Source organism: Haemaphysalis longicornis, unplaced genomic scaffold (genome assembly GCF_048455015.1).
Source record: "Haemaphysalis longicornis isolate Haplotype H1 unplaced genomic scaffold, Haemaphysalis longicornis Haplotype H1 scaffold_63, whole genome shotgun sequence".
NCBI lineage: Eukaryota > Metazoa > Arthropoda > Arachnida > Ixodida > Ixodidae > Haemaphysalis > Haemaphysalis longicornis.
The window spans coordinates 1,453,375-1,465,000 of NW_027526411.1; the positions used below are offsets into that span (position 1 = coordinate 1,453,375).

The window sequence follows — 11,626 nt, forward strand, 5'->3', positions numbered from 1 at the left end:
GTATTGGCGACACCGTGGACACCGAGCCCCCACACTCACAGTGTAACCAACCGTAGTAATCAGTTGTAAGGTGAAGGGTAGAAACCACAAACGGTGGCCGTCGGAGCCGTGATGAAGCTCCGTCGGATGGCGTTACTGTCTGTTCACCAAGCACGGAGCTACAGGGCCTCCCTGGGTATTAGGGTAACCCGAGCGGAGGAAGAACCCCTGTACCATGCTTTTAAAGATGATAGTCTTCCTCGAGCTACTTGAACGGAGGAATTTTGGTCGGTCTTTCCGTATGTGTGTTTGTCACTCGATTCAGCCAGCCTAACAAAGCAACACAGGTGCTGCGCAATAGTCTTATATACTCACAGCCACATCTAAACGTCTAATTCCGGGGTTAATGTTCATACTTGTCAACACTGTTGAACATGAACAAGACATTACGCAAATACCACGAAGCAGATCAGCACATATGTGATATTTCAAAGAAGTTACGGATGACTGCGTTTTTGCTAGAGGAAATAAAATACTTCATCAACCGAAAAAGCCCTTGCCGGCTGTTGCCCGCGCTACCTGGCGGAATTAAAAGAGTCAAATGGCAACGAAACGAAAGGTTTCACTAGATAGGTTTCGGGTTCCGCTTGGAACTCTCGTGGAGTAGGGCAGCGTGGTTCCATAAACGTTGTAGTCGGGTGCCTCGATTCACTGAGGACACTGAGGCGACGGGCACGCCGGAGCCCACAGCAGCCCCCCATCGTAGCGTTGCCTCCTGCCCCGACACTTGTGGCGGCGACTGGGGCGGCTGGAATGAAGGGCACCCGGAAGGGTGCTAAGTGCGGGGCGCCGGACTCTCCGGGCATCCCCCGGATATGTGAAGGTGAGATGGACGTCGGACAGTTCCTACCTGCGTCACCTTTTCCGCCTTTATATAGTTTTTTATTTGCAATATTACACTGAATAGGCACTAGCACATCGCCTGTTGCAAAGACCCGCCAAAAAGCACTCCTTTGCGAGCGCAACGTTTTAAAGTAAAAAACAAAAAGCAGGTGAACAAAACAAAGAGTTTTCTTGGTGTCACGACTGCGGTAACTGACCCAGTGCCGGGCGGGTGCAAGAAAGGGGTGCATTGACCTCCCAATGGTAACTCTAGTGAAAACTTCACTGTTTCTTCTCGACAGGCCCATTTTCGCAGGGGACGCACGTTGGGCACATGCCAACAATAGCAATAGCATTTGTCTTCGTCGAGTGTACAGATATACCGACTTTTCAAGGAACCAACAATGTAGCGGGCTTCTGCGCATGGACAACCATGATGTTAGCAGCGGCTGTGACGCGCCCATCTGGGGACATGCCGCGAGCGCGTGCACATATCGTTAGGCTAGGTAAAGAGTCTGTTGTAATAAAGGACCCAACATTAAAAGCTGTGTAAAATTTGTTTTGTCGTTTTTATGATGCAACCCTGTCTATTTGTCGGTTACATAGCACAACAGCAAGGGGAACCTTTGATATACCCATTAAAAGACATTTGCTGGGCTGTGTTTGAATGTGCGGACGTCACAATTGCAACCAAAATGTTGTAACCATTTCACTTTAATTTTATGGTTATGGTCATGTCGCCTGGGAGGCTTAAATACAAAGAAATGTGTCTGAATATCAGCCACGTCATCCAGCGAGTTAGCAGGCGTCCGCGTTACTTTACGGTAATCCTGCGAAAACGCTCACGACTTTTTCTGCCAACAAAATGTACTTGGGCGAGTTGGTAGTTGGTGGTTGGTAGTTGGTATGTCGCGCTGTAGCATCTTTTTCTGCCAGTTTACTCGTAGTCTGACCGGAACTCTGTTATAATTTGCACCTCGGGATTTTGCTCCCTATATGCGTGCCCGGGTAAATATCGGTGTTTTTCTGACATCGAAATCAATTGCATTTTTTAAATCTGTCATTTATGAAACGATTTTTTTCATTTTTAAGCAAATGCCCTCTCTTTACGAATAGCCCGGCACGAGGTCAGTCATGGCTATCGACACACCAAGGAAACTCTTTCTTTTTTTACCATGCTTTTTATTTTTCTAAAAGAAAAGTTACGCTCACAAATGCGCGCTTTTTGCGCGTCTTCGCCACAGGCGTAGCTGTGCTGGTGCCTATTCAGTGAAACATTGCAAATGAAAAGATTAAAAACGCGTATTTTCCTTTAAAAAAACGTCAAAGGTTCAAACGTCCCTGGTGTGGTCACAGAAGGTGAACAGACACTTTTTTTTATCAAAGCGCGAAGCCAGAAAACGAGCGTTATTGGCCTATCTCACGGCACGGAGACGCGTCTCGAACGCGTTATTTCAGCCGCTTATAACTTCGGTACGAACAAAATGATGAAACATACTTTTCATCAGCATTGTTAATCCTGTTGAGGAGTCTTTTTCCTCCAACTTTGAAGGAAATCGTTACCGTTTTTTGTTAATTTTGATTTTTAATACTACGGTTTTTTCAGAAAAAGTAAAGCAATCAATCATTTTTGGGTATTTTTTAGGTTTTGCTAGATCGCTAGACGCGCAATATGTTTAAGATGTGTTTACAAATATCTGGTCGACAACACGAAGATAGCAAGGGGAAGTCAAGGGTAGTAATAATCTGGAGTCTGGCGCGACTTCACAATTTTGTTCAAATTTTTTGTCACGGCAGAACGTGAAATTTTTTTGACCTGTTCGTCACTTTGGTGTAGTTTTTGTTTTAATACAAATTGTAGTTAGAACGATCAAACCTTGCCGTGCGCAAGACCCCAAAGTTGGAAAAAACTGCAGCTGCCGGAAATCGCGCGTCACCTGCGCCCCCTTTGCAATTTTTTTCTCAAAGCACGCACGCTAGAGGAAAACAAATTGCTGTTTTTAGCTATTCTCTGGTTTGCGCATAACTCATAAACATTTGGAAAATAATAAAGAAATTGCGTTTACGCGCATGCTCGTTTTCTCGTGGAATCACCCTATATTCACTCAAATCTCGCACCTGACTTCTTTATGCCTGTTATTATCCCGCGACGTCAAGAGAACCCTGTTAAAGCCGCTCTAACAAATCTCGTTCCGTTTCACCCACAGCATATCCATACCACGGCCTATAAAAAGGCCGCTGTTCATGACTGCTCGACTCATTTTTTTGTCAAGCAATAATTCCCTTAAACAACTCACCCAACATTACAGCCCCCTGCCTCCACCGCCAATTATTCTGCGCCAAGTTTTTCAGCGATACCTCCAGTGTGTACGAAGCTGGTTGGCATCAGGTTCTGTTTTTTTTAATCCTTGCTGCGTCGAAATTTTGCTGTACGTTTATGCTGCTATGTCTTGTAAACTTTTGCACTGAACCTTTGTACGGCACTTTTATGTCGGTTGTTACCATTTTCGTACATTTGTAATTTTATTTGCTTCTTTGTGTTACCTTTATTTTGATGTCCCTTTGCTGTCAAACGGGAACTTTCGTGTCGATGTGAACCCTCGTCCGCATCTGGTGCGCTTGGGCCTTCTAGATAGCAACAGATTAAATGATACGGAACCTTAATGAGTTTTTGCTTCGCCCCTCAGCCGTGTTCAGCCAAGCTCTTAATGCAGTGGTCGTACGCTCTCGTTGAAGCGCAGCTGCTGTGGTCAATATCTGCTTTCGTGTCCGCCGGCTGTCAGCTGCGGGCTCGTGCCTCCAACAACTACAGTTTCGGTACGTTTTTTTTCCTCTTGTACTAGGCTTTTGTACGCACAGTCGACCAAATATTTAATTAGCGTACGCAAGCGCCGATTTCTGTCTGATGACCATCTTAAGAAGGAACAGCCTAGCAGATGATGGGCCCAGCTTAACAGGGTTTCTGAACATGCATTCAATCTCGACCTGTATGTAATTTGACTTCCGTCATACGGCGCTGACGGATGAAAAGGCGCCGCTCGCGCACCTCAACTAAAGATTTGGCCAACTGTACTTCTTGTTCCAGCAACAAATGTTCTCTTAACATTGCTTCAATACCATGTATGCTATCCATCTATTGATTGATTGTAGGGTTTAACGCGCCGACGCAACGCAGGCGATGAGGCGCGCCGTAGTGGAGGGCTCCGGATTAATTTTGACCACCTGGGGATCTTTATCGTGCGCCGAAATCTCGTACACACGGGCGTTTTTGCTTTTCGCCTCCATCAGAAAAGCGGCAGCCGCGGCCGGGAATCGAACCCGCGACCTCGTGCTCAGCAGCGCAACGCCTTAGCCACTGAGCCACCGCGGCGGGTCTATCCATCTATATATCCATAAAATGGTTTAACAAACCACTGCACAACAACAAGAACGTTAGCGGTGACATGCTTTTAGCAGAATAGAAGATTCGTAAATTTTGAAAGCAAAGGTCTTATATTTTTGTTCCATGGAACGCAGGCGATGCAAAATGTGTTGCGGAGTACACAGAATCGTATAAAAAGCATAGTGCGAGCCGGGGATTGGAAAGGGGCTCTGAGAAAGGGCGACGGGGGAGGGAAGGCCGCTACCGCACGTGCAAAATATTGGGGGCAATACCCACTGCGCAGACAGATAGCTCTTGGTGAGGGCGACTGAGCGGAACGAGCTGAGGAAGGTGCATAGTGGCTACGAACGCGGCCGCAAAGTTCGGTACAAAGTTCAACGCCAGTTCAACGAATACCCTTCATTGGAAGCATATCACGCATTCTTAGAAGCCTCCGCCGTAGTCGTTTATAGATGCGTATGAGCGGCAGGTATGGGACACCATATTTCCCGCGCTAACTTGTTTTTGGCTAGGCACACATTCTTTCCGGAATATCTCTCCAAAATTAAATGTTAAAAGAATTTACGTCAGCGTCATTTACACAAAATGACTTGTTGGTTTAACGCTAACACATCGCAACTGGTCCTGAACGACACCGTTGCTTCTTCATAAACTTGTACAGAAATATTAAGGCAACTTGCGACAGAAATCTACGTAAAGATATATGAAAGCACCACGTATAGTACTTCTCTCAGCTACCAATTTAAATCAACAGAACGCGAAAACTTCCCCAAGTATTTGCATGCCTAAATTTACATGGTAAATTTACAGCTCCATTGACGTTGACCCTTGCGGAATTCTCTTTCATAAATTTTCCCACGTGGCATTTTATAAGAGTCCACAGATGATTTGCATCCCGGGTGTACCTTACCATTCAATCATTTGCATAATTAAGACGACAAAACCGGGCATATGTGAACAGTGTTTCTATCCCTGTCATTGCGCAATGATAAACCGGAACATTACTGAAATAAAAACAGTAAACTACTCACTTGGAGGAGGACTTTACTGCTCCTCGTACGGGAGCGAAATACGTAAATGTATACTTCGTTGATGTGGGCAAGTATTATTTCAGACAAAATTAAGTGCTGTTTGAAGACTTGCGGTAATACATTCCATTTACTGTATTTACCTTATTCCTGAGTTTTGGGCTCACTACACTATTGCAGCACTCAGAATAAAAAAGCGCAATTCTCAAATTGTTATGTGGAACAGTATACTAAGCTCAGGTAATTTTATCACGGTGACCCAATGAGCTACCAAAATGCACTGGTTTCACTACGCGCTTCCCAATAATTTAAAAACACAAAAATATTGCTGCAAGCAGCAGACCTTCTTACTCCACCTCTTTTTTTCGGTCCAGTCCTGCATTTTTAACCATCTCAAAGGAGCATGGATTGGCTGACAGTGGTTTTGAGCGCGTTGCTGGCATCGCTGCTCTATTTCGCTGTGCACCGCTGGATCCAGCCAGAGCAGCGTGCCCCTCCGGGGACGAGGCTGCCCCCCAGTCCCCCCGCATGGCCTTTCGTGGGTCACCCGCAGTTCGCCCGCAAGGACTTCCACATCAACCAGGCCGCAAAATGGGCGAGGCAGTACGGGCCTGTCTTCAGGTGAGTCGTTCTTGCTGCTGACACCTGCGGTTTTACGAAATTTGCATGAACAAAAGCAGTACGAAACTGCGGGATTTATTCTGCTAAGCGTTAATCGCAATATCCTATTTGACGCGGAGCTTATTGGAATGAACTCACACCAATTTTTGCAATTATTATTTTCTTTTCAGTCCCCTTTTCGCACAAGCAACCTGCCGCTATAATTGTGAGCATGCTCTTGCGTTTTATGCCACCAAACAGGTGACGGTATTTCCATAAAATAAACTTTTTCAGTGACTATAAAAGCTAGAAAGTCAAGTAAATTTATTAAACGACGAAGCTCAGCGTTTGTTGCAAGATTTTCTAACATTAAAAAGTTGCTTTGTTCAGAATCCCCTGCATCATATTCCACCTTCTGCAAAGGGCGGCATGAGGCTAAAAACGTGCAGTGCTCTTAAAGAAACCATCTGAACAAGTTTTGGTGATTATTCCACATGAAGGGTGTCAAGCTAGGTTTGCCCGTTCGTTGCCAAATTATTTATATATGTAACAAATTATCCTACGCGCAAAATCTGGATACCTTCGAGTACGAGGGCTTGTGGTGGTCCTCCGTGTAAATCATTCGCGTCTCCATTTCCTAAATAGGTGTGAGTTTGTGTCTGCGTACGAGTGCGAATGTATGTACATTCGTTTCAGCCTGTACTTGTTTTTCTGCGAAAATTATTTTCCACGCATCGCAGCTGCTTTCTGGACAAGCATGGGGCAAAGCACACAGAGCAGAACGCATTGCATAGGATAAGAAGGTGTGAAGCGTCAAGGGGGTAGGAGCACTGCGAAAGCAGCGCTGAACGCCGCACAGGCCAAAGCATGGAGACAACTCTAACCTAACCCCTGCCAGAACACGGTGGCATGTAGCAACTTCCATCCATAAATATTCTCCTGTAGATACGGCCACCGCAGACACCTGCCGAACATAAATGCCCGAAAAAACCACCGAACACGACTCCTCTGCCCCCAGCAGACATCGAACACACAAAGTACTGGGTGACACAACTCCGCAGCTGCGATTCTCTACTCCAATTACGCCTCATACAGATGGCCGGAGAAGCCACTAGGACTCAAAACATCGTAGTTGATTAACGCGGCAGACGCGTCTCTGGGACTCTATTTTTCGCAAATCAGGTTCTTTTTCTCTTTTCTCTCCATGCCTCTTACGTAGTGATCTGCTTACACGGTCGATAGGACTGAAAACCTCCCAGCTGTACAGCTCGGTATGGGGGACCCCTAAGCTCTCTACTTCTGGACAAATAAAGTTCTCTTTCGCTCTCCCCCCTCCTTCCCATCCTCTATCGTCATTCTCCTTCAGAGCTCTACTTACACGGCCACCAGTTTTCTTTCACTCTCTCGTAGCAGTATTGAAAAAAAAAACAGCGGTATTTGTTGCGTATTACTTGCCTATTGCAACCATTCTAAGTTCGTAACGCATGTTTCGCACTGATTATAATGTTTTTGATAAAAACTGGGCTTCAGAAAACATACGTTCCTAATAAACTCCGCGTCCTTCCATTACCCGAATCCAAGCGGTATCAATTCGTTGCGGTGTTTTATCACAGTTACATTTTTCGTGAGTTCGTTTTAAAGTATCAGATCGCTGGTTCCTTAATAGTCAAAATTTTAGTCACGATAGCGTTCTAGACTTTATACACAGACATTTCCGCACAAAAACCCAATTCTTTATATTAAAACATTTCATGTAAATTATTTCTGATCCATCTGACTAAACTTAACTTAGAGAAGTCCCCCAGTCCCGATGACATCTCAAACACGTTTATAACAGATATGCCGTTTGGGTTAGTAAATACTTGCTTAAATTGTACTGGGTATCCTTAGAAACATTTTAAATTCCTGACGACTGGCGATGGGCAAAAGTAATTCCAATACATAAATCCGGCTACGGGCTCGAGGCGAGCAATTACCGTCCGGTTTCATTATCGAGCACATGGTCTCAGATCATTTTAACGCCACAATTCCACTTTTTAAAAAGAAATAACTTACTGTACAGTCAGAAGCCTGATTTGAGATTAGGTCTATCAACCATAACGAAGCTTGCAGAGATAACTGGTGTTAGTGATAACGTGATTAACGATACAGGGTGGATAGATGCGATCTTGCATGGATTTTCAAAAGCGTTTGATGTACACTACCGTGGCCTAATCCAAAAGATGCATGCCATCGGTATTGAAAGTAATAAAATTTCATCGGTGGAATGTCATCTCCGCAACCACGAGCAATTCGTTGCCGTGAACTATCACGTATCAGATGGTTTGGATGTTTTCTCGGGCGTCCCCCGGGGATAGGTGTTGGGGCCAATTTTATTCCTCACTTACATAATTGAAGTTCCTTTCGACAATAACACTCCATTAAATTATAGGTGTTCGCGGATGCCTGCGTCATATACTGAAGACTAAACACAACGGAAGACCAAATTCTGCTTAACACCAGGTTCAGGTTGTTGCCGCAACTGTCGTAATATCTTGAAATAATGGCGTCATTTGACGTCTTAGCCAATCGAACTGCGTGAAACGCCGTTTTTTTACGTTCATATTACACGATATGGCTGTTACGTCGATAGTCTGAACATACCAGAACCTATCATAGCAGTTGTTTGCATGGTGTAAAAAGTGGAGAACGACACTTAATGCCAAAAAAAAAAAAACTGTGAGCCTAACTCTTGCTAATCAAAAAAATCCGCTGAACTTTGCTTGTACGCTTGGTAATACTAAAATTAGTAAAACTAATCTAGTAAAATATTTGGGCGTAATGGCTACGCCCAACCTTACTTGGACGTCGCATACTAATGTTATGTGCGCTGAAGCGCAAGGAAAACTAGCATTTTAAAGAAGAAAGTGCCCCCTGAAGGCAAGCTACTGCCTTTTAAACCGTTATAAAACCAGCTTTAGAGCATTGAGATATCATTTGGGACCCATATCAACAATATTTAATAAATAAAATCGATAGGATTCAAAACTTGGCCGTTGAGTTTCCTTTCTCGGAATATTCCAGGCTTACCAAGGTCACAAATTTCAAGAACAGAGCCGAGTTTCCCAAACTAAAATTTATATATTTCGTACCACGGCCATTCTAACATTCAACGAGACAATTATCTCCTTGAGCCCTTTAAACACTCTTCGACAACGAGCCACCGAAAAGTGATTCGACAACCGGTTCGCCACAACAATACCCACAGGCACTCTGTTTTTCTCTCCTCCATTTGTGACTGGAACCAATTACTGAAAATGCTGTCAACAGTGAAACTGTGCAGTCATTTATCGATCGGATTCAAAACTTTAATTTTTTATGAATGTGGTAAGCAGTTCGGTATTGACTGTGGCATTTACTCGCGGTATTTACTCATTGAGAGGAAAAATCTTGCTGTTCAGTTGTCAACTGTCTGGTTTTTTTTTTCTTCCAGCATGTTATTTTCGTGACTCTTTGATTAATGTGTTCCATTTCTACATTTTTATGATTGATTGTAGGGTTTAACGCGCCGACGCACCGCAGGCGATGAGGCGAGCCGTAGTGGAGGGCTCCGGATTAATTTTGATCACCTGGGGATCTTTACGCGCTCCAAATTCTTGTACACACGGGTGTTTTTGCTTTTCGCCTCCATCAGAAAAGCGGCCGCCGCAGCCGGGAATCGAAGCCGCGTCCTCATTTGTACATATTTATAACGGGACCCTACTGTGTGTACTATTTGATTTTATTGTTTCCACCAGTCGTGCTTGAACCACCACTGTGAACGGTATACTGAAATAAATAAATAAATAAAATTTGCAGAATTATTTCACCCAATTATAACTACTCGACGATGTTAGCGCATTCGGGCACAGAGAAATGAGACTTATAAAACACAAGCGGCGTATGCGCATCGGTGCCCCGGTTGTTACAGCACAACCTGCCACAAGGCGTCAGGGGCGGGACCTTGCAATTTCACATTCTTTCACATTCGTTGCAAAATTTGCAACCAGCATTTAAGAAACTACCAGCCGCAACCGTTCACCCTTCCAAGGTGAGACACGCTGTAAGACGGTTGTGATACAATAGGGCACTTCGTACCTGCCGTGATGGTTACATAACAAGGCTAATGGAGTCTCACTGGAGCATACAAAGCTGCCCAAAGGTAGAGCAATGGCCCGGTAAGAGAAGTCCGCGGGTTGGGAGTTTTCGGCGGTAGAAATGCGCCGCTGTCTGGGTACCAACAATTCTAAAGAGGGTGTGTGTTTCCCGCTCCCTGATGACACTTCAAGGTGCATTTGTACGCATGTATGTACAGCACCACCTGGACAATTGTGTGGCGGTAAACGCCGTTTTACAAGCACAGTTATCTTCACAACCCAAATGCTGCCATAACCAGAGGTCGGCAAACTCACTCATGAGTCCACTCACTCAGACTCATTTGGACTCAAACTCACGCGTGAGTTTGAGTTTGAGTGAGCGCGAGGCTAGTGTGGCATGGTGAGTTTGAGCTTGAGTGAGTTTGAGCCGAGTGATCACGACTGAGTTTGAGTCCGATTGAGTTTGAGTCCATTTTGAGTTCTGAGTACATTTTGAGTTTGAGTCCATTTTGAGTTCTGAGTACATTTTGAGTTTGAGTCCATTTTGAGTTCTGAGTACAATTTGAGTTTGAGTCCATTTTGAATTCTGAGCACATTTTGAGTTTGAGTCCATTTTGAGTTCTGAGTACACTTTGAGTTTGAGTCCATTTTGAGTTCTGAGTACATTTTGAGTTTGAGTCCATTTTGAGTTTGAGTTCATTTTGAGTTCTGAGTACAATTTGAGTTTGAGCTCATTTTGAGTTCTGAGTACATTTTGAGTTTGAGTCCATTTTGAGTTTGAGTCCATTTTGAGTTCTGAGTACATTTTGAGTTTGAGTCCATTTTGAGTTCTGAGTACATTTTGAGTTTGAGCACATTTTGAGTTTGATTACATATTGAGTTTTGAGTACATTTTGAGTTCTGAGTAAATAGGAGTTTTAAGTCCATTTGGAGTTTGAGTGCATATGAGTACCCTAGCAGGCAGCTATGGTTGGCTGTTAAGTTTCATGCGTCACTGTGGGCTCGGAATTCAAGTTACCTGCGGGTATGGCACCAATCGCGATCTGCATGATCGGTTGGGAGGGAGGTGGTGTCTGATTTTTTTTAGTTTCTTGTTGAATTTTTATGGCCATAAGCACTTGCTGTATACCTAATTTTCGCGGCTGGGCGCGTGAGTGATAATTGACTTTTGAGGTCATAAAAAAGGGTTGTCTTAACTTTTCCTCCTGACGGATCCACTAAGAGCGTGGGAAAGGGTGGTGGGAAAACACACGGCGGCACTGGCGTGCTGGTTGTTCGCCTGCTACTGTTAACGGCTTGATATACTAGGGGTCACAACGGAAGAGGTGAGAGCCGGGGGGAAATGGGGGCGGGGACTCTCCTTTCTACTGTTTCAAATGAATTAGCTGAATTGACTGGGCAGCGCCCCTTAAGGCAGAATAATGACCACATTAGATTGGGTGAAAAGTAAAACTGATGAGGCTAAGGCGTGTAAGGTATCAAATGAAAGGTCCGGATTAACGGAATCACGCAGGGTAAATAAAAAAAATGCTTCCTGATTGTAGTCATCAGGCAGTCATAATGAGTCATAGATTGGGTTAAAATTCAAAATGACGCTGCGAGGGCATGTGGGGAATCAAATTCAAGGTCTCGATGTGGGG

The 11,626-nt window shown here is 44.4% G+C and overlaps 1 protein-coding gene across 2 annotated transcripts in view; it reads left to right on the forward strand.

Moving 5' to 3' along the window:
- Positions 1-835: 835 nt before the first annotated feature.
- LOC144144141 (cytochrome P450 2C28-like) overlaps positions 836-11,626 on the forward strand; it is a 46,895-nt gene continuing 36,104 nt past the window's right edge. Inside the window, exons 1-3 of one of the 2 annotated variants that reach the window (XM_077675520.1) lie at positions 836-862; positions 3,603-3,678; positions 5,646-5,892. In XM_077675520.1, coding sequence (XP_077531646.1) covers positions 5,675-5,892 — 218 coding nt within the window. In that variant the 5' untranslated portion in view covers positions 836-862; positions 3,603-3,678; positions 5,646-5,674. Of the gene's footprint in view, positions 863-3,545; positions 3,679-5,645; positions 5,893-11,626 lie in introns of those variants that run through there. The other variant, XM_077675519.1, reaches the window with a different exon arrangement.